The 23,856-nt window shown below is 47.2% G+C and overlaps 2 protein-coding genes across 2 annotated transcripts in view; one reads left to right on the top strand and one right to left on the bottom strand.

The window, feature by feature from the left end:
• Nucleotides 1–14,708: 14,708 nt before the first annotated feature.
• The window catches only part of T265_09094 (hypothetical protein), a gene marked incomplete at both ends in the record, with an annotated part of 31,064 nt that continues 21,916 nt past the window's right edge, over nt 14,709–23,856 (bottom strand). Inside the window, one exon of the mRNA XM_009175079.1 lies at nt 14,709–14,744. Within this exon, the coding sequence (XP_009173343.1) occupies nt 14,709–14,744 (36 nt within the window). The remainder of the gene's footprint in view (nt 14,745–23,856) is intronic.
• Nucleotides 16,208–23,856, top strand: part of T265_09093 (hypothetical protein) — a gene marked incomplete at both ends in the record, with an annotated part of 26,810 nt that continues 19,161 nt past the window's right edge. Inside the window, 2 exons of the mRNA XM_009175078.1 lie at nt 16,208–16,295; nt 23,232–23,263. Of these exons, the coding sequence (XP_009173342.1) occupies nt 16,208–16,295; nt 23,232–23,263 (120 nt within the window). The remainder of the gene's footprint in view (nt 16,296–23,231; nt 23,264–23,856) is intronic.

The following is a 23,856-nucleotide window of genomic DNA, read 5'->3' as shown; positions in this document are numbered from 1 at the left end:
CCTTCCCCACGAGTTTTTCAGGTGCAACGTGGTGACTACGACTGCGAACAAGTGAGGTCCTGATCGCCCTCGACAGGCGGCATACGGGTAGTCGCAGAGACCCGTGTCCCAACGCCGGATCGCTGATTGGTTCAAACGGAGCAATGTGATTGGCCACTTTCAAAATGAACACATTAGGTCGCGCCGGTGAGTATTTCACGGATTCACGGATTGATACACGGGATCGGGGCTTTTGCCCAAGTTTCCTGGGTTGATTGTGTTCTTGTCGTTCACCGACTGTCATCCGCAAAATAGACCTGGGCTTGCAAGAACATCTGAATGGTCATTGGTATATACAAGAAACAGTGATGATCCCAACACGAGGCCTTGAGGAACTCCCATAGAGACCCGAGCCGGAGGAGAGTATGTCGAGCATGTTATCACTCGGAACGATCTGCCTGATAGAAACGGCTTGATCCGGTGTTAAATTTTCCCTTGACTATCCGCAGGACTCGGGTTTGTGGAGCAGCAGGACGTGTGAAAGCCGATAAAGTGCTTCTGAGGAGTCAAGAAATATTTCAAATGATTTGAATCACTCGTCTTTGGCTTGGCTTAAGCTTTCCATAAATACGAGCATAATAATCACGCAAGGAAGTTTCTGGAAAAATCTGTGTTGAGCTGGAGACGTAAAGTTGTTGGAAGTAAGATGGTCAGGGGGAGCTTTCGTCAGAAAAGGCCCTATTACTTTGCACGGCACACTAGTGAGGTTTATAGACCTGTAGCTGCCAGGCGACAGTTTATCACCAGCTTTTTAGATTGGCGTGACAATAACTTCCTTCCAAGTAGAGGGAAGGCGGCCTTCGCCAAGCGACTGTCGAAACACCGTTTATAAATGATTTGCCAGTGTAGACGACGTTTCTTTTAGGATCCCTGGATGGACTTCTTTGGGCCCAAACGCGTAGAATGGGTTGATCTTGTGCAAGGGTTGACGAACGTTCCCCACCTAGAAGACGAAGTAGGTTGGAAGCTGTCCGTAGCTACGCCTTGACAAGAGTGGATGCGACGAATGTATGAGGAATCGACCATCTTCAGGAGGACTCGAGTGGCTGTGGTAGACCACGCCGAGAAGGAGACAGTCGGATCCGTACAGCGAGATTCGGACCCACAGTGCATCGCAAAAAGTTGCAGGATTGGTATCAGAGAAGACAATCTGGATTGGTAGGGCCGCGTGTAAGTACAGAGCAACCCCACCAGTTCTCCCTCATTTTGAGTCAGCTCGAAAAGTAGAGTAACGTCCGTTGAGATCTGCGCGTCAGAGACATATGGCGTGAACTGTGTCACTGTGAGTGCATTTAAGGACGGTTGTTCAAGGCAAGCTGACCACTTAATACCGCGAAGTTTGTTGAAAAGGCTGAAGCAGTTTGTAGACAAGCATTTCAACGCCGCTTCTGCTACCTCCGATGTAGGGGAGCCGAGAGTTGAGTGACTAGAGGGGTTAGCAGATTTAAAAGTTGTGCGCCGGGTTTGAATCCAAGGCTCCAATGGGGCCTCTGGGGCAATATCGTCTGCTTCCTGTCTCCGTGGTTTCTGGGTATACTTTTCGCTTGCAAGGTTTTTTGGACCCGCGAGAGCCCGGTTTGCTTGGGCCTTTTAGCTTTGGGTGACGGAGTTTTTTCCCCCGTGGGCGAAAATTTTGACCGTTGCTGTCTGTAGCTGTCTGTAGCACCGCCTTTTTGACGACCAAATTTGCTGTTGATCAAAGATTTGGGACAACCTTTCTTTCTGGTCTTTTGGATTTTTTGAAGAGGTTTGACTGGGAAGTTGTCTTTGTGAGGCCCCAAGCGCTGAGTGGCGGCACCAGGAGGTAATTCTTTTGATGGCGCTCCCATGGAGCTCTTTTTCGCGGAGGAGTGCAACTTGAAGCCAGCCAAATGTTTTCTTATTTGGCGAATCTCATGTAGCTTGTTTGGCTGCAGCCGCTTATCTTTCGTGTTTGTATGGACTCACCCGCAGTCAGTGTATCCAACTGGGTGTTCGAGGGATTTTTCGGTTCGCTGTGGTCAAGTGTGTGGCTTGTCTGTCGTTGTCCTGGGATACGTCTGAGTCCATTGTCAAACAGGCCACCTTCGAGGGAGTGGAGCTGGAGCGTGGCAGTTTCACATTCCCAGTAGTTGTGTGAGCTCGACACATGCGGTTGATTTATCGTTAGTATTCGCCGCTTGCCCCAGTATATCTGACCCAGTCCAGCTGAAGAGTTTTGACTTGGGTGTGGGGTTCGCTGTTTCACCTTTGTCGTCTGTTACGGATTGGAATGCTGATAGCTCCACGTTATTCGGGTGCTGCTTCCACGTGAGGCTTGACTCCTCCATAGCACCCGTGCTTTTGGTAGTCAAAGGGTGGCCGAGTAGAAACTACCGTCCGGGTATGTCACGGTTCCGTCGGCGTACTTCAGGAGCATAAGGGGATATTACTATAATCGGTTTGGCCATGTGTTTGGGGTCGGTTAAACCGGATCCAAACGGAAGCCTGAACCGCGCCTCTCCCCTAGAACTGCTGTGGCCCGGCTTTCGTGCCCCTAGAGAACAATCCTCAGATAGACGCCTGGTCGTAATGTAGGCTTGGGAATACTGACACCCTACTCCAAGGTCTTCCGTATGGCATATGGTGAGGAAAGAATGACTAGAAGCCCAAGTGTTCGCTTGCTTCCCTTCTGGGAAGGGTGAAGGGTTCATGGTCATAATTTGTGAGAACACTATCAGGAAGCGACTGCGCCAGCTTCATTGGTGTAATTTTTCTGAAGAATGGCCCTTAGTTAATGAGTCTGCTCGCCTCTAAGTGTCTACTAATTAGAGACGCGGCGGCGGCGTTTACTGCCGCATCAGAGTGCTGGATGGACTTTTCCCCATTCAGTGGACCCGGAATGGATAGCCCAAGGTACTCAAAGAAGTTCTTTATCAACTTTCTTCCAGGTCTTTGTGTTTGCATCTTCTATCACTTAAGAAAGAAGCTCCGGTTTCGCGTCGAGTTTCTCCATCAAAGCGGTAGTGAGGGCTTTGTTTTGTTTTTGGTGATCCTCCTATTAGTTGCGGTATGAATTGCACCTATAATGTGGAGGAAGCTGGTGCAGTTAATGGGTCAGAAGAGTTAGGTGATCGTCCTGGTAACCCGCGCATCTATAATGCCACCAAACCTTGCAGGTGTGGCATTGCTTGCCGCATCTTGCGTTCGGCGGACAGCTACTTCGCTCACGTCCGGCGTGGGTCCTCGATGGCTGCGGAGAACAGCCTGTATTCATTCGTTTCATGACTAAGACTGGGTGCAAAACAACAGATGTTATCACGTAAATATTACGTTTGACTGATAAAACCCAACAAATGACACGTGCGTACAGTGAAAGTGTGAAGAGTGAAATAATTCTCCCGATAATTTGCACGATGAGGAAACGAAACCAATTTCGAACGTACGGCGGAGTCAAAAATGTGAAGCTATAACTGAGGTCATGGCTGAGACTTCAGTGGTAGGTTTGTTGAAACTGTTTGTTGATGTCTGGACATTTGACTCCTGAGACAGTTGATCGATGAGCTTCACTTATTAGTCATAAAATTGTTTTTGATATGGTTACCGTGCTTTTTGGAACCGGATAAATTCGATCTACACCGTGAGGGACCGTTCGCCGGTTGCATTTTGTTTAGTGACTCTGCTACATTATTGAAATGATTTTCCAAGGCTAGTGTTTTAACCAAGAGAACTCCTAGAAATCAGTTTAAAAACTCATGTAATCCCCACTTCAGTAGACGGATGCGGAAGCCTGTTTCACCGCAATCCGAGATGTGTTGATTGTAATTATAATCCAGATAGAAATACCCGGTAGCCTGTGACAACGGGTACGAAATTGGAAAAACATCAACATTGTGGTATATAACTGTAGTATTTTATCAACTGGATAATATGCGTAACACTTGGCCGTAGGCTGAGATTTCTCGTAGATTTTTTGACATGGCCCCCGAAGTATTAACATCCTGTTTGTCATCGGCAGAGTTTTCTATTACAAACCGCGAAAAACTGTTTCATGCAGCCGGTCCCCGGAAACTCAGTCATGCATGAGGCAAGAGATCCGCTAGTTATGGTGCCAACCAATGAAACCCACCCTATATCAAGATAAGCCTGTAACGTTTAGTTGAAAATATTCAAAGAGTCACCCCGCCACTTGCAAAATACGTCGAGGTAAATTCAGCTAGACTTCACGGCCATGTGCGGCTGGGGTTCCATGATGTCCAGTCCCCTAATATAATGCAAACTATAACCAGAACCAACCTATTTATCTGAACTGGAAGAACACGATTATCCTATTGTAACGAAATGGGCATTTGAATGTTGTTAGACTTTTTCATGAAAACCAGTGTCTTGGCAGGAAAACGCAGGCTTGTCTGTGCAGCTTTTTGTGAACACTGCGACCTCATGAAGTGAGATACGTCAGTTTATCGGAAGATCATCATGAGGTAGATGGCTGACAAACTGGTAGCAGTGACTTTTCTTTTGAGCGGGCACATCATCAGTGACGGTCTCCTAGAACTGTGCTTACACAATGTCACTTTAGAGCTGTCTCTTACTGTGTCATATCATGTAGCTGCTGCACATTGAGTAAAAACAATAAAAAACACGAAACTTACCTGAAATTTATCGAACCTCGATAAAGGACGAACAGGCTGGAGTGCAGTTATTAGTGAAGTTGAAAATGAATGGATTTATCGTCTAGCTAGACCAGCTATCTTGGCGTAATTCATCAAACCACTGGTGCGGCTCGATGCTCTGGGGGAATTAATCATTGTAGTTCTCTTGGAACTGGCGCTTAAAAGCATTTTTACTGGTCACGTCACTGCTTTGAATTTGCTTCCCAGTTGAGTTGAGCATGCGGATACTCACAGATATCCGGGGGACATGGGCCAGGAAACTAGACTTTTTTTATGAACATGGCCAGGAAAACTTTTTTATGAACATATGTGCTGTAATTACCTACACTAACTGCAACACCAGCACCAATCCGGACTTACGAGGCTTAGACAGGAGCTTAGATGCATCGTCCGCCGCAATAAAGCTCAAATTTCTGTCACTTACTCAGCAGAGCAGATATCGATTCCGACCGTATTCATAAGTGTGCAGAGCGCCAGGTCTTGCCATATTGATGGGCTGCAAACTACCGCGCGTCCCATGACCGCCTTACATATTCCGATCTGATGCTGCAGTTTCTCAGCTACTCTTCGCTTAGCTATCGGTCTACAGAAATGGGGGTATACAAAACATGGTCCCCTTGAGATTTAGTTCCAAATGATAACAGGTACCAGAGAGATTGCATCCGCATCTACTTAGGTAAAACCGGACTCAACAACTGTTGCAACTACATATATATTTAAAATTGCCTCCAATCTTGGATGACTGCCTTCCCGCTTAACAATTCAAATGGACCGCCCTTTTTTGGACTGGTGGAATTGAACCCCATTTCAGTTTTACAAGATATCTATATTCTCCGTTTTTCTTACCACGCAAATCGTTTTTACCGCTCTGGTTATACTATTTTTGTACCAAATCCTTGGGCAGCTATATATTGTTTTAATTCATGAGTTTGAGACGCGGTTTCGTTCACGCGTTGACTGTTGATCCATATCGACTTTGCTTGCCTTTTGGAGTACCTCACCGTTTGCCGAAAACCGTTGAGGTTTGTAATTTTGTATTCCGTGTAACTACTTTCATTTTTCATAGTACAGCACATTTGCGTAGCCATTCGTTCGGAGTTTTGCCGGTTTGGTTGCTAACCTTGGTGCTCGTTGCTCAAGAATTCGAAACGGTCGTTACAGTACTCAACGTTGACAAGCGTGGTTCTCTGGATGCCAATCACCAGGTCAATGTCGGTCAATTCAAAACGAGAAGAAGAATTTGAGAAGAAAGTCAGGCAAGTCGGACACGGTTCGTTTTCAGCGATGAGCTCTAGGGCTAGTATAGCTTCTAAGATTAGTTTGGGGAATTCGGGGTCCAAAGCTGCTTTATTGTTAGCACAGCTTAAAGAGAGACAACTTAAAGAGGAACTCGAGCTTGAGTCGGAGGCGATGAAAACTAACCATAAAAAAAACTCCTGAAGGCTAAAGCCGAGGTGGAGTTGGCTGAGCTGGAAGCTTCGTTGGCTGGAAGCGAAGACGGCTTAGAGCAGTGCAACCGGTCAGGTTTTTTAGAGTCCTCAAAAAGTCGCATCAAAAGCTATGTCGAAGATTGCAGAAAGATGGTAACGCCATTGAACTCTGAAAATCGACATAGTCTCGGAGTAGGAGAACGACAGCATAATGGATTAGGTGACTTCCGTCATCTGGAATCCATTATAGAGGGCCTGGAGTTGCCTAAAATCGGCCTCATGCAGTTTGATGGTCAACCCAGGAGCTATTGGAGGTTTATGCGTCAATTCGAGCTTTACGTCGAATGCAAGACCCAAGACGAGGGAAAGAGGCTAGTACAATTGGTAAACGCGTGCTCCGGTGTAGCCAAGGAGGCCATCGAAGATTGCCTCCTGCTTCAGCCTGCGGAAGGATATGAACGAGCCCGCCGCATTCTGCACGAGTCTTTCGGTAGGTCTCATGTGGTTGCTAGAGCCCTGATAGATGATCTCATTAAATGTTTTCGTTCTACCTCGTGTAAGGCAAGAGATCTGACTCAGTTGGCCTTCAAGATGCAGAGTTGCGAAATAGCTCTGACTCAGATGAACTACAGTGCAGAACTGAGTTCCCTGGAGAATTTGGATAGGTTAGTGAGGTGCTTGCCCAATACTTTACAACACAAGTGGGCGGAATTCGTTTACCAAACCACTCATGATCGGGGAGAGCCAACCTTCGCCGACCTCACACAGTTCCTTACTCAAAGGGCGAGAGTGCTAAGCAGTCGTTACGGCCTTCTGGCAGAATCCGTTACGCAGAAGGACCAAGGTGTACGTGGCCAAGCTGTTACAGATGTAGGCAAGAGCAGAACCGCTTGGAGTCATGCGATCGTTTGCTCAGATCAGGCCCCACTGTTGAGCGAGATCAGTTGTAAGGTTTGTGGTGGTGAACACCGTATCAGCAACTGTGAGCGCTTTCTGTCCTTCGAGCCAGTGGAAAGATGGTCCACCTTAAGGTCTCTCAATGCCTGTTTTCGGTGTCTTGAAGGCGGCCACAAAGCGAAGGACTGCCAACTGCAATATCGATGTGGGGCGGATGGATGCCGAGCCAAACACCACGCTCTGCTACATTCGAAACCACTAGATAAAAAAGCAGAGTTAGTTCCTGTAGTCAAAAGCAATGCAATGACTGACCGCAGGACGGCTGTTTCCCTAGGACTACTTCCAGTTCGTCTGAGAGGTCCTTCGGCAGAACTGATCACGTATGCCTTCTTAGACAGTGGGTCCGATACAACTATCGTATGTCATAACTTGCTGCACCAACTCGGCATAGAGAGTCATCGAACGCCGCGTGAAATACAGACAATCAGTGGATCTTGTTTAGCAGTTGGAGAATCTGGAAGTTTCGAGGTGTGTCCACTTCACGGTGATGAGGTTGTTTTAGTGAAAGGTGCTTCAGTAGTATCTGAAATCCTCCCATCATTAGTCGTGGATTCACGCTCGGAAATCGCAAGTCGCTGGGGTCACCTGAAAGAATTGCCCTTTGAGGATATTCCTTCTAAATCGGTTGGTATATTGATTGGCTGTGACGTTCCAGAAGCTCACTGGGTGCTAAATCAGCGTTTGGGAGGTCGAAAAGAGCCATTTGCCGTGAAGACACCGCTGGGTTGGGTTATTCTTGGGCCAGTGGGTCCAGGTAATCGTGTGGGAGTCGCCGCCAGCTGCCTGTCGTCAGCTGAGCTGAAAGCGGGCCCAGCAACTATTAACGTTATTTCTACTCGAAGTGTTTCCGAGCGTTTGTTTGCCCGATGGTCTAGCTGGTTTGTATTGTTGAAATCAGTTGCATGGTTGAGGCGCTTCATCCACTACATCATGCACAAATTTGGAAGGTCTGGCGTCATGCCGTTTATAGGTCACCTACAAGTGAAAGAATTGACCGAATCTCGGGTGGTCGTTACCCGTCAGGTTCAAGCGGAAGTATACAGTGATGAGTTAACTCGTTTAAACCCATCGCATTGCGATTTAGAAGAGTGGCTCACCCGACGTTGGAAACAAGTGAAGTATTTGTCGGAAGTTTTCTGGAACAGGTGGATGAAAGAATACATTCCAACGCTTCGGTTACGCCATAAGTGGTTAAGTCGGAACAGAAACCTCAGGGAGGGTGAGATCGTTATGGTAGTGTCCGAACATCTCTCTAGAGGAAGGTGGCCGCTGGGTATTGTCACCGAATGTCAAACGGATGCAAACGGCCTCGTCAGGACGGTTTCCCTCCGCACTAGCTCCGGTGTCATCAAGCGCGATGTTAGGACCCTATGTTTGCTGGAAGGGGAGGACTAACGAGGGGGTACGCAGGTTTAGGGATGCTTCTTGATAGACGTATTAGAACAGCCGAGTTTTAGTTCAGCGTGATATCGTGGGTAGGCGTGTGTACCGTTGAAACCGGCCTTTGTGGCAGGAGTGGACTCGGACCATTCAGGTCGGTGGCTAACGTTGCATGCTTGTAGGCTAGAGCTCTCCTGATAACTTACCTGTTCGCTTACTGACCGTCGGAGGAATTTTGGCCGGCGGTGTTGCAACTTCATATATATTTAAAATTGCCTCCAATCTTGAATGACTGCCTTCCCGGTTAACAATTCAAATGGACCGCCCTTTTTTGGACTGGTGGAATTGAACCCTATTTCAGTTTTACAAGATATCTATATTCTCCGTTTTTCTTACCACGCAAATCGTTTTTACCGCTCTGGTTATACTATTTTTGTACCAAATCCTTGGGCAGCTATATATTGTTTTAATTCATGAGTTTGAGACGCGGTTTCGTTCACGCGTTGACTGTTGATCCATATCGGCTTTGCTTGCCTTTTGGAGTACCTCACCGTTTGCCGAAAACCGTTGAGGTTTGTAATTTTGTATTCCGTGTAACTACTTTCATTTTTTATAGTACAGCACATTTGCGTAGCCATTCGTTCGGAGTTTTGCCGGTTTGGTTGCTAACCTTGGTGCTCGTTGCTCAAGAATTCGAAACGGTCGTTACATCATCCATGCTTCTTTTATTCTTATTTATTGGCGAGTGCACTTGCTCTATTTGACCCCCTAACATGAGTATGTTCTCTGTGGTCGCCAGCTGCGTCTGTGGCACACCTATCACTTACGCGCAAACGTCACACAGTTGTCCCTCACGTATTTGATTGACGCATTTCCAAATGCTGTGGATGACGATAGCAGGACAGCCAGCAGTTTTTCAACCGAATGTTCATAGGTGAACCCAGGGCCTACCGAGTCATAGCAGCGTGAACGAATTGCGGGGAGAGACTTAGCAGGACAAACACCAATAGTGTCACAGATTATGGCGGATTTTGTCTGAACAGAAATATAGCAAAATGCAACATTTCAGCACAATTATTTTCTCCAGCATGGACTTCCAAACACTTAACGGGGCCTACGTCTTCTGCTTCTTGAATACGTCAACCAATTTTTTTACTCAGAATGCAAGGAAGACGTAACCCTCTTGGAGCGCGTCCAACAAGATGCTGAGAAAATGGTCGCCGGCTTTGAACCCCTGGACTGTGAAGCGTGTGTCACGGTGATTGATCGCTTTCCTTGAAGTATCTCTGCCTCCTGTGGGACCTAATTCTTGCTTAAACCCTCTCTAAACAAGATTTGGCCAACAGATTATTCACCAATGACCTAACATATGGCAAGGACATCCTAAGCAGATTTTGAGGCACTGAATGCGCAACTTCATGAGGCAGAATTTCTTCACATTTCGGGCATTTCGTATGCGGAATAACCTTCCTTTGACGGTTGTTTACACAGCATTAAGTGCCCAGTGCAAAGAACCATAGGATGTCTACAGTGTTGGTTCTTTGTATAGGTTAGATTACTGCCCCGCGCCCGAAAATTAAGAAATGCTCTAAACCTTATCGCCGGCGCCATTTGCGTAAGAAGGAACTGCCGAATCGCAAGAAAAAACCCGACCCGAGAAGCTTTGTCAAAAGACTCGATCACGTGTATTAATCAGCAAATCTTTGAAGCATTATTAGCTCTAGTGTCTCCAATCTCAGTCAATTGCTTTGATTGCAGACCGGCTAGCTGCCCAATTTCCTAATCAGTCACGCAAGGGTTGAACCTTTTAGCCAACTGTAAACGATGTGGTGAATTTATTGCACGATTCTGCATGAAGAATAAGGTCAAAAACGAAGAAAATGTTTGAAAAAACCAGAAATATTGTGATGAACATGACTGATACTCTAATCATCGCTCTATCCATTATTCTCTTGTTTTAATATTTCATATGCTGTACATATTCGTCAATTCGAATACATACGTGCTGGTTGTTACGCTTCGCTGAATTCTGGATTTCTAGTTCGTCTGGTTATACCGATATACGTATGAAACTTAATTCTCACAACTGTACTGTCAGAACATGAAAGAAACGGTCTTCGTTTTTTACACAAGATACCTGCTCAACACTCGGTGGGCGAATGCAGCGCATGAGGAATTTAAAAACCCTATATTCGTCCGGTGCTTCGTAAAGAGGATAGATACAAATGTCAGAATCACTGGCGTATCGATGCAATCACTGCCATCCTTAAATTGCTCACGGGTATCATCCTACAACCGCTTGCCGAAATTCGTAAGAAACAGATTTGTGAAACTTAAAAAACTTACACAGACACACGTACCAGTGAAATGAAGAAGGCCTTTGCTGCGGAGTTACTTATCATAAAATGCCAAATGACCAGGTACAGACTATTGGACAAGGAAGGAAAACTCTCATATACTTCTTACTCACAAAAATTGTACATTCATCTTCTTTCGAAAGCGACTTCCTGAACTTTCCTGCGTATTCATTGACTGTTACTAACATGCAGGCAAATGCTATAAAGTGACCTCACAAACTGCCTAATAGATCCCAGTTACCAAGAGGCGGATTCATGGGAAGACACTACTCGCATGCCTCCCCATCAGTAATATCAATGTAACTGACCTTCATCCTTCAAAGTTCGTTCGCATGCCATCAATTTTCATTTACCTCCGTCAGTTCGGCTTCGGCACGGGTCTATTCGGTCGCTGTTCGGGTATATCATGCCACTTACGAAGCTGCGTCCCATTTACTCTTTTCGGTCCCCGACCATCTTGAATCGCATAGACGTTCCCGTGGTGGTCGGTAACGACAAATGGACTTTGCCATCGACTGCCTAGCTTCCACGACCCCAGTCCACTCCCTCCAGGATTTGGGTGGTCCTTCCACTTGACCTTCGTGCCTATGATGAAGGTTCGTGCTTTTTACTTGCCGTTTTCTGACTAGCTCTTTCCTGAACGGCGGTCAAGTTTTCTCGAGCTCCCCTTCTTTCTTCCTCTAGTTTCTCCGGAGACGAGCGTGTTGCCAGCCACTACCCAGCTTCTGAAAGCGATTCCTAAAGTAAAAGCTCTCGAAGCAAGGAACCCTGATCGGTTAGGATCACTTTACGGCACCCCATGGTTGGCCGCGATGTAGCGCATAGTACTCTCCTGATAGTCATCGCCCGCTGCTTAGGCACGGCTGCCGCCTCAATCCACCGTGACAGGTGTTCTGTCATCATCACGATGTATTAATTCCAGCTGGTTGTCGCCGGAAAGGGGCGCACATCGTCAACGGACCACAACTCTCCGATTTCTGAGACAGGAATAGGTTCCATGGGATTGATTGCCCCTGTCGTGTCCTCTTTCATCCGTTGGAACCATCTACAGGACACCACACAATCCATCGCCTTGTTTATCATCCCGAGCCAGATTTTTCTTTGCCGAAGCACGTCGTACGTCTTGGTGCACCCTGTGTGTGCCATCTCGTTCCATTCGGCGATGAGCTTCCTTCTCAAGACACGGGTATCATGGGAAGCACAAAACTTCAGATTTGGTCGCGTTCTGGTAAATTAAGTCAGCCTCATTCGACTCAGACGATCAAAGTGATGCTGGAACGCTTCCCATTCCTTGTCGTCCATCTCCGCTCTCGATACTCTTGCCATCCAACAAGCAGGTTGCAGCCTTCCATAACACAGCATCCTCCTGGAGTGCACTAACCTTACAAGATCAAAGTAGACGACAAGGCTATTTGCCTCAATCATAATCCTGGGAGCCTAACCTCAGACCTCTGGTCTTGACAGACAATCAGCTATGTGGTTCTACTTAATTGGTGCGCGCAAAATCGAAAAGACGTACCCTTTTAACCGGAGTACCCAGCGCGCGAGCTTTAATTCGATGGTCTCCGGTGGCCTCGATCCACTCCAAATGGCCGTGATCGGTTTCGACATAAAATCATTGTCCAATAAGATGTGGCTTCCACTTATCCCGAGCCCAGTTCGTTGCTAAACATTCTTTCCAAAGGTAAAATACTTCTGTTCAGCGTTTTTCAGGACACGACTGGCGTATTCGACAGCTCGCTTCCTCTGCTTTGGAACTGCTTCCATACCGCGATCACCAGTGTCTGTTGCAACAGTGAACGTCTCTCCGAACCTGGGGAGTTAGAGGGTCAGTTGCTGATCCAGCATCCGCGCTTTGACCCGCCTAAAAGCCCCACGTGCTTCCCTGGTCCATCCGAATTTCTGATTTTGACCGGGCAAGTCATGCAGTGAAGCAGCAATTATGTTGAAATCTTTGACAAACCGGATGTAGTACTTTGCTCGTTCAAAAAACTTCCATAGAGACCGCTTTGAATTGGGAACAGCACAATCCTCGACCTTTGCCAAATTTTCTGGCAATGGGCAAACTTCTCCATTACCCACTCTATGTCCCAGCGGTGTCACCGAACTCCGAGCAAGTTTTGTCTTGGCTTCATCTATCCGCAAGCCAGCCTCCCGGATCCACTTCAATACAGCCTTCAAACGAACCACGTGCTCCGGTTCCAAATTGTTGTACACAACGATATCGTCCCCGTACACGGCAACAATCTGGAGTCCCTTCGGTAAACGAAGCATCAAGCGCCGGAATGTGAATGGTGCCCCAGACAAACCAAACAGCATTCGTCTAACTTATTACTGGTTATTCCCAGCCGGGAACGCCGTAATCCCTCGATCCTCCGCCTTGGTAGGTAGTTTCCAGTGTCCGGAACGCAGGTCAAACACAGTGAAATATCAAGAATTTTGAGGGGAATAGGAAATCTCCGCAACCGAAGGCACAGCTACAACCCGATTTACGGTCAGTTCATTCAAGCCGGGTTGCCACGCAAAACCTGTATTATCCGTCCGTCTTTCTTACAAGCACAACTGAAGAATCGTACGAACTACTGGCTCCTTCGATTATGCCATTATTCAACATCTCTTGAATCTGCTTATGGACCTCCTCCCGTAAATGGAGCGGCAACGTACGGGGCCATAGGCTTGAAGGCGTTCTGACGAAAGGGGAACTTGGTGTCCAATCCACGGGCAGAAGCCAAACGGATCCTCATCGTCCGTGAACAGTTCGGAATATTCTTCGACCACGGACGTACTGGCGGTACGTTATAAGACGGAGGTTTTCGGACGCGCAACTCACTCACGGCAGCGCCTGGGTAACCTATACGCTTGATTGCGCCATACCTTGTCACCAGCTTTCCCTGCTTTGGGTCAATCGCGCAATCTGTGCCCTCGAGAAAATCCTCCTCCAATATTGTCTGTTCTACGTCTGGGCTGATCAAAAACGCGTGCTGCACGGACTTGTCGCGTAGGCGTATTGAGCGCATTGACAACCCGTCAATCCTCAGTCAATAGCCACCCAATTCTCTCGCGGCTACGGCGAACGATATGCGTTTAGCTTGGCTCCTTCTCAGCCTCAGCGATACAGTTGCTCCTATATCAATCAAACGTAACTTCCTTTTCCCGTCTACTTTGACGATGGATTTTATAGCAGCTTGTGTCAGTGCGCTGATCGTGGCACACTCAGAAAAAGGAGAGTACTTTGAAGTTTCATTATATACAAGTGATCCGGCACAGGGACACTGATTCTCCCAGTGACCAGGCTTGCCCCACAAGTAGAACCGGCTCGTTTGAGCGTGCTTCCGCGTTTCCGTCTTCAAGGCTGCAAGCCGTCTGGCGAGTTGGTCCACTCTGGTCTGCAGTTCTTCCACTGGTGAACCATCCCTGTTCTTCTGCGACTGCAACGTGACCAGTCGTGCCTCGGACAGTTTTCGGGCCAGACGCACCAGCTCTTACACACTCGACTGACCAGTTGCTCGCACCAAACGCAACTGGGCACCTAGCGCCGGCTGTACAACTTCGACGAACTGGTCGAAACGCAACTGGTGGCGTGACACTCCGTCCGGTCCTGGCGAAGCGCGGTCCAACGACTGCTGCACGCCGGCAAAGAACACGGTCGGGTCAAATATAGTCGCCATTTTGGCCCTCTTTAACCACTTCATAGCCCCCTGGCGGTCGACTGGCGTGTCGAACTTCGCTTTAATGGCTTCCTTCGCGGCGGCCCAGTTCATCTCCCGAGGGCTACTTCTGTCCGCAAGAAGAGCCGCCTACGCTCGGCAGTCTGAGGGGGTCTTCGGCGCCACCAACTTACCCCAGTCGGTATCCGGTTCACTAGCCCCCCACAACCTCCTCAGTGTTCCAGAAAGGTCCGAACATCCCCATCCTCAAAAGGTTGTGGCCACGGGATCTTCATCCTTATCCTGGTCGTGGCACCAAAAGAAAGGAAAGAGACCCTCACTGCGGACTTATTCATTAGCAAATGCCAACTGACTAGTTACAGACTATTCGACATGGAAGAAAAACTCTCATTTGCATCTTATTTCCAAAAACTAAACATCCCCTTTCTCTTGAACGCGTATCCCCGAAACTTCCTGAGTATTCATTGACTTCCGCTGAAGTCTAAGCAAATGCTACGCAGCGACTCCACGAATTCCGCAATATATATTTCTTTTCAAAAGACGCAAAGTGAGTTTACAAGAAGAAAACGTACTACTCACGTGACTTTCCATCAGTAATATCACCGTTACATCAGTACAAAAGTATCGGACGAGACGGTTTGTGCAGCAAGATGAGTGGCGAATACGGAGAGGCAAAATAAATAGAGCTCAAATGTGCACAGGCGGAGTGGGCCAATGAATTGGCAAACTACCCTAAAGTCAAGTCCGAATCAACCGTGCGCACATGGAAATCCACTCCAAACAGTTAGATGTGCCAAGGTCCACAGAAGGAATAGTAAGGTCTTTGTCGGGATCACCATTTTGGTCTGCCATTTCCACCCTTAACCGAATTAGTTCCCATTGCATAAGTCTGTTTAGGCCACCGACTTCGCGCAAAATTACGTGAGAGAAGATAACGGACACCAGGAATTGGAGGACCATATTACGTAACCTATTTTATATTCATCCCCGAAGTGCAAAGCAGGGTTAGGGGCTCAGACATGTGCCTCACCGAGACCCGTCGTTTCGTCGACAATACTAGGGATCTTGGAGAGCTTTCATTATCTGCATAGCCTCATATCGGATGATCGCATAGGTTTATATCCTGATTTGTAGAGAACGTGCCAGGTTAGGCATGATCGGGTCGTTACAACATGAACGACGGGTAGAGAGGTACAACGACGGAACACCGCAGATGTGAGGACCGGAAATACTGAGCCGAAAATACTGGGCCTGAGGTGTGACTAGTCCAGCGATGAAGCCGGCTGACACGAACTGAAGCTGAAAAACATTGCTGGCCATGAGTGACCTTGGTTAGGTGAGTAAATGGTCACGGTCGCGAAGATAAAAAATGGAGGTGGAGGTGGAAGAATTTGAAGTGGAAATAAACGTCAAGTTTTTTAATAAAAAATATGGTTTAAACTGAAACTAAGTAGACCCATTGGTAGCACTGTTGAGGGGAGGTCAGGTGTGAAGGGTAGCTTTGATGGCAACATAGTGCCAATTAATAGGGCCAAACGGACACCGTAAATGAAGTGGAACTTTTGGACGTGGCAAACCGAAATTGCTGCAGGAAGTGCGAAAGAAAGAGTCGGCAGGCTAGAATGAACTCGTCCCAGATGCGCTTGGGGCTAGCCAGAAAATTTGTTCGTAGTTGCAATTACAGGATCGAACAGGCGATAGTTGACGGTGGAGGATAGGAAAATAGTTGCGGGAGTAACATAAGAATGGATATGACAGTTCCAGGCCATCATCGCATCGATATACTTCGGGTTCTGGACAGCCCCGTAAGGACCTTCTCGGTTGCCGCCATCGGTGAGTGGATACGCTTTTCTGTGACAGCTGGATCTGGTTAGCGTGGAGAGATTGACACTGACAGAGATAGCCTGATGTACCATTACGTATAATTGCGAGGGACATGTATATAGCTTGCAAGATTGAATGAATCATGGTTGTACCGGACGTTTGGAGCAAGCGCAGCCGAAGTTTGGAGCTTAAAACGAGGAATAATAAACAGAGGAATAGGATAAATAAGGCAGTCTGATGGGTGGCAGGAAAAATCAGATAAAACGATTTCGAATAAAAAAGTTATGAGAGGATGAAAGCAAGTCGAAAGAACTCAGGAAATGGTGGAATTTTGTTGGCTGACGAAGCCACCAATGGCCAGGTGAGGTTGCCAATGTAGGAGAGGTACAACAAATCATTATAAGTGGGCTGCCCGGCATGTGTGAAGTACCTCCAGACAGTGATGCAGGAGACCACCAGTTATAGCAGGACTTGTGTTCCGTTTTTGCCTTAGGGATCAGCCGATCAGAAAGTGTAAGTCTAGCAGCAGACTTGCTGTCTAATTTTGCGAATGTGATGACTTGGCCGCTGAGGTAGCGACCTGAGAGGCTAGTGGTTGGGCTATTTGGAACTTTTGATTACATGGTGAGCTTACACGGCGGTAGTTTCTAGTTCATCCACAGAATCCAACCATAGGGTCCGTATTGGACAAAGGGGGTTAATTTGAACAGGGACGATGGAAAATAATAAGCGATTGAGCAACAGCTTCCGAGATGATGGACCAGAATCGTAGTCTAACTGGAACCTACCACGTCAACTTAGCGGGAAGGTAGGAGTGTAGATCGTCAGTCACCGAGTCATTGCTGTCAGCTCCATGAAAAGAGTGGTTCATTACAAAAACGGCCATAAAGAACTAACAGTGACCGCTGGTATTCGGAAATAATGGGGAATTTACATTTTATATTTATGTGGTTGCTTCAGAGAGAAAGAGGGAAGAACCCACACCTTAAGGTGTGTGTTGTCTGAATAACGAAATGAACCTGGGTTGTTGCAACTCAACTAGGACGAAGGTGGCAACTCCTTGCTCGTCGAGGTTAGCCGTAAGCCTCGAAGGAGATCTTCAGGCTACCCCTCGGAAATATATACTTTTAAATAAAACGGAAGGACAGCTGTAGTTCGCTTATATTTTTGGCGTTGCCAGGCCAGTGAAAACCGGGATAAGTTCAGTCCGGCTACGTACAAACAACAGTGCTCTTTTACGGTCATAGATAGTTCCTTCCAGGAGTTTCAAAACGAGACTGGCGGAAAGTTCTGATAACTCCGTCTCATTTTGGGGTCTTGCGAGTCCCCTAAAGCCATACGAGATGAGAGGATCTTGTGCACGAAGGAAGAGGACGAGGGAAAAACGGGTTTTCGGAATTCATTCGGATGCTCTCGAATCATCGACGGTCGGCAAATGATCTAAACCGACTTTAGCTATTAAGGATATGCTCCTGTCGCGCTTGAAGTTGTCTCGCATGTGGACAACACATACTGGTCAAAAATTTTCGGTCATTTCAGAAGTCAGTACTTAGCTGTGTTTGTCGTTGACCATACCATGGCTCTGGTTCAAAGCGGTCACCAAATGTGCTAAATCTACCCAGCTGTGGCTTCATATCAAAGGCAAACATAACGAAGTCCTACATTATAGTCCATCCTGAGAGCGACCAAATTGTAGGGGATGATATGGAGAGTACCAGGGAAGAACAGGCTGAATAGACAACGGTTAGCAATATGTTTAATAAGTTACGAAAGAGCCACACATGGACGACCGTCAACAGTCGTCCAGGCTTAGAAGACCTCTCAGTTTGGATAGCTTAAACATAAACCAACCAAGACGACTTTGATACCATCAGAGGCATGAAAAGTGAACTGGGAAAACGTTAGGGTGCACATTTGAACCACCATAGTTAGGTCATGTTTTGACGAAGTGGCAAACATCAAATGAAAAAGGGTCCAACGTACACGGAACAGCGGTTGTGCAGTTTGTCTCGGGTTGAAAACGTTGAGAACTGCCCGCTGGAGAGAACTTCAAGAGAACAATAATTTTGAGGTGCCTATATTCCCGATAGTTGAATCAGCTCTAGTTGAGATGGCTGAAGATTGTGGGTTTCAAATGAATTTGTCAGTTCATTGGAACGAGTGGTGTTGGCGGCAGCGAATTGAGTAGGTGAGGAGAGTTAGCATGTGAAACGGGATGTGGGTCACCTGTAATTGCCTGTTTTTGTCCATCCTTACTGTATGCAGCCGAAAAAGCTACCAGACTGAGGTTACCATTAGATGATTGATGTAGCGTGCGGCCAGATGTAGTCGCGCAATTAATTTGTGTGTGTGTTGACACTGCCAGAGAGTTGTCTCTTTGAGAAGCAAGCAACTGGGTTCTCTCATTAATGCCTTCATTTCAAAGACCCAGCATCAAAAATGTAGTGGTGACCGTAGGCCCAGCCAATCAGCCTCCGTTCTTAAGGTGCGCATCGTCACAAATAATATGACTCAAAACCTGAAGGACCAAACGGAGGCTAGTCAGAGATAAACAAACCTTGTTAGGCTACCCTGCACACCCTACGCTATAGTCCGGTGGAATTCGAGTTGCACTAAATTTTTCCGGCCCAACTGTGGAGCCTTTTCGGTACACAGATGCCAGTACGTCCAAAGGAGGAAGGTTAACTGAGACTCAAGCCAAACCTAGACAATGGAAAACAAATAGCCAGGGTGGGTTGGAAGCGCGGACTCTTGGTCGAAGGTTTTGGGTAGCAGAAGTAATCATAAGCGCTCTTCAGAAAAACCAACCGGAAGGCAGTCCACGTCATCCTTAAAATTTGTGAGGTGTTTGACATGAATTGCAAACTAACTCTGTCCCCTGCCCAGTGATCTGTCCACTACCAGAGACGTGGTGGTTTGACGGCTCTCTGAAAGAAAAGAAGAAGATTGTTTTCGGCGTATTCCGGCATATTTCACAGAATTTTCTGCAAGCTCAGGCTAGAATCCCTATGGTTGTATGAGAGGCGCTGAGTTATGACCGCTCGAATTCGCACTCTAGAAATGAGGGCTTGCTCTCGCTTGATCCGTCACCGGTTCGAATCGGATTGGTCTTGCGTTGTTTCGAGCGTTTTGCCTCAGAATACTGGATAAAGTCATCATGCCCTCGGTTGTAAATGAGATCTTTACAGAGTGTTCCGATGCACGGCTTGCACCTGCCGAACCTCCGGAACATATATAAAACTTTCCAATTGAACGTCCTGCACGATTTGAACCGCCCACTTAACATATGGTGACGTGGCCGGCTATTAAACACTGTAGGATTGGCTACAAAGGAGGAGTATACGGCGTTTGGAAAGCCGCCTGCCCGATCTTGAAAAAAGGCAGACATCCAGCAAGACCAAAAGTTCATCTTCCTTTGCATCGCCTTCAGTAGATATCCGCAGATATGGTTAGATTCCTAAGGCTGCGAGCGTCTGAGAGTTTCGCTGGTGATCCGGATATATAAGGCGTTCTAAATAGGATGCATGATCTCTACGCAGTCCTTTAGAGCGTCTCGTACATGGCCTAAAAATGCCCACATGCCCGAGCTATCCGCCCGTATCAAGCACTCTATCGGCGGAGGCAATCTACTGGCAGAGGCAATCGAAATTAACCGTCAGTTAACCGCTGGTTGCCTCTGAAATTTAGTGTGATATCCCGAACACTGAATTTTAGTATTGTATCACCGTGGATGGCAGACTATCGGTTATGCCTCAAACGGACATGACAGACTGCGCAATAAGAAGACACAAGAATCCAGAATACGGTTATGCTCTCAGGACGAACATACAGATTTTCTGCACAAATGTATAGAATAGCTGAATGGCTTTGTCCGTTCTATCCACCCGATGATGTTACTTGTGGGAACATTTTCACACCCTTATTTGCTGGCCGCACACTGCTTAGCCGAGTTTAATGAGCTCCACCCACGCACCCGCTATCCCAAAAGTGGGTTATCGATGGTCACCTTAGGGACACGTCGTTCTCCCAACATGCGCTTTTCGCATCTGAACACTTACTGACTAAATCCTGTTCACCTGAGGAGTTTCGACGCATTCAACAGCGATCTCATGAACGACATAGGGAAAGCGTTTATTCCATGTCTTCTGATGAGGTGTCTGATGAAAATTAGTACGCATGTTGAACACAAGCGGCATTCAATCTCTGTCCATCGTCAACAATTTTTTATTAGATAGCGGCATATTTTTGATGCACGAAACGATCCAACGAAACATATGCTGCAGTTCACAAAGTGTACAAAATTCATCGTGCTGCGATTCACATATTCCCCACAGTTTCAATTGCTGGATATCTTCAAACGTCATATCAAACAGGTCGTGTTGTTCTGCATTTCCGACCTAGACCTACCATCTTGACCTGGCAGCCGGGCTAAAATGCTACAAAGATCGGGTGGCCTACAATGAGTGGAACCCCATTCAAAAAACCAGAACCATGCCAGGAAAAACAAGGGGGAGCAGTAAGACCAAAAACAGATAGGCATCGTATACAAATGATCATGCTACGGGCGGTCCGTGAGTAAACTGTTGAAGGGATAGAAGTGTAGAGCCACAAGGTGTTTCCTTCAAGCAATTCAGAATGTCCAGCGGTGGCGCCTTCTCCCGAAGAAGGACAGGTGAGAAAAGTCAGGCCTAAAATCTGCACAACCCTATCCCCGTGACCACCGACGCATAATTCATTACGGTAGAACTACCTTTAAAGCCAGAGTCTGGCGCTACGCAAGAGGCACATGTTGAATGCAGCAGCACGGGGGGCGAGATATAATGTCTTACTGCTTGCGCTCTCGGATCAGGCCAGTGCTTTGTAACCGAGTGGGCAGGACCAGTGAGGTATTGGCTCCCGGGAATGTCCATCAACGAAACCATGATAACCCCTGCCGCGTTGTGACAACGGCATTTTCTCAGCTTGGTTCTCCGTATGAACTTTGTAAGCTATAATTCCCGCTAGAACAACTTTCGAAGGTGCCAAAACTGAATTACCGCCCCAAAGCATGTCAAAAACACAGGCGCAGCGCGACTTAGAGAGGTTTCAGACAGGGTCAACTGGCTGTCATTTGTGTGACCGATGGGTATAATGCACCCCAGTGTCTATTTCAAGCAAATGTTTTCTCATTTCTGGATGCTTCCGCGTAGAATGAATTTCTTCGGGCGGTTGTCCAAGCCCCGTCTAGAACCGAGTTCAAAGCCCTATCAGATACTTTCTATGCGAGTCTTGCGCTGGCAAGCGCACTGCCCAGAGCTAAGGGTGTGAAAAGCGGTGCTACACCGCTGAATAAAAGGAACAAAACCTACCCGGAAAACTTGGTCGAAAGCCTATTGCTGTGTATCAATCCGTGAATCCGTGTAGTAAACACCTTGCTTAATCCTTGAGATATTTCCTACATAGTACTTTTAACGTCCGCACTCAAATTTTCAAATGGGAAGTGCTCGCTCAGAATTTATGCCCCCTTAAACTTGACACACGTTATATCTCTGAAGCACACATACGAGACCCAAGAGTGGTTATGCATAAAAAACGACAAGGACAAACTCAGCTTGTCACATTTCTCCCTTCGTGTGTCCGGTGACCCAGAAGCTATGACTCGTGGGCTATATTGTGTGGGAGCTGCATTAAACCCCAAAGCCGAACGCCTACTGCTGGACTGAATCCTTGTAAAGTGTCGTCCTTTCGCCGCTGGTTGTCTGTTTTGACCAGCTGAACGGTCATGCAACGCCTTTCGATTCTTGGCCTCCGGAGTGGCCTCCGGAGGCCAGTCAGCCCTAACAACCGCGCACTCAGTTGGATCATGTGGCCACTAGGGCGTGTCAGAATTCAAGATTGCCGTTCTTTATGGGGCACACCACTTGATTCCGATCACGCTATGGTGGATGCACACCTGACAGCTGGCTTCCCTTCAGTACCTCTCAAGGCAGCAAGAAGCACGCCAATCCACCATCTTCCAATAAATAACATAGCTCAGTAGTGTCGATCTGAGGTGGCTCAACAACTGTCTGTTGCAGACCAACACTGCGCTGGTAGCTAGCACGTGCGTAAAGCACGACAAAATGTGAAAGGAGCTATGCTTGTTGCGTTCAGCATTGGCTTTCCGACTTCTCCAATACAATTAAGTGACCACTGGATATCGTAGAAGTCGCCGGTTCTGATTTATGCCACGAAATACGTACCCTCAGGTAGTGTGTTTGATGGCGCACAGAAATCCCTCAAATAGTGAAAATTGCAAGGAAAGCCCGAGAACTCCGGTGGACATAAAAAGCCCGGGAGTTGGAGAGCAGCCGTGCCCTATATTAACTGGTACAATCGAATGGCTCTAGGAAAGTAACAGTCTGGAAGGATAAGTGAAATAGATGGCTCACTAATTCACTTGCAAAAATGTTGACAAGGAAGATGGACTGAACACTTCGAAGACTAGTTTAGCTAGCCTCCTGCAACACAGCCTGCGAAGATAGTTCATACGGACGAATGGAATGTAAACCTTAGTCGCCCATCGGAAGAAATATAGTGAGAACTACCCGTACTGAAACATGAAAAGGCATCGGGACCGGACGGTCTGTATCCAACCCTCTTCAGTAGCAACCTGGTCGCGCTCATGCGTCCAAGCTATTGTTTTTATTGCACATCCCCCAAATCTCTCAATGAAAAGTCGACTGGCACCTGATTTAACGCACTAGTTATATCAGCTGCCGCCTCGAATGCGCAGCTATCTGCCCCATCTCCCCGAAGCGTCGGTGAAAGAAACTGTGGCGCCTATTGCGGCAAATTTGCAGTTCTTACAGCTGATGATGATGCGTCAAGTTGAGTTTTGTTTGTCAGCAGGAGGAATCCACCACCGGTGGTCTTCCTGGCAGATAGGCGGTGGCAGAGCTGTTTCTAATAGTTTTCTTTTTTCAGGGTCCACGGGCTTCCCAGTGGCTAAACAAGATGTACCTGTTTTGCATAGGACACACAAGTTAAGTTTGGAGCAACGGGCAAATCCCTGATTGAAGTCCACGCAGTTACTTCAGAAGTGCCAGGCTATGGTTCACCCTGCCACCGATAACTGATGATATGTTCAATTTGTTCTTTTGTGGACATCCCGTTGTCAAGTGGTTTTCGCCGTTTCGGAAATCGATAATCCAAAAGAACACTCTGTGGTCAACATACATGTGCACCGGGTACCCTTCGCTCACCACGCTTTCCGTATCCAACCCAAGAGGATCACCCGGTTGCGCCTCAGTGGCGCTCAGCCTATCTTGAGCCTCCGTTCAACCGGCGACCAAGATACCTGTGCATTCATCCCGTCGTAAAACACCATCTAAAGCTGCCTTTGTAAGATTCAGAGCTGAGTCCTTCGGCGCGTAAACAGATGAAAGAGAGAACGAACATCCTGTTACGAATAGAATATGGATTCTGATTGAGCGCGAGAACAACAATGAATGGCGTAGAATGAATAGCGCTTTACTTGTCTAAGAATAGACGTACATAAGCTGAAAATGAAGGCGAAAGCATGGTTAATACAAAACGATAATGTGAGCAC

Source organism: Opisthorchis viverrini (genome assembly GCF_000715545.1).
Source record: "Opisthorchis viverrini unplaced genomic scaffold opera_v5_255, whole genome shotgun sequence".
Classification (NCBI taxonomy): domain Eukaryota; kingdom Metazoa; phylum Platyhelminthes; class Trematoda; order Opisthorchiida; family Opisthorchiidae; genus Opisthorchis; species Opisthorchis viverrini.
Note: the sequence above shows the minus strand (reverse complement) of the source record. Positions and strands in the feature narration are given on the sequence as shown.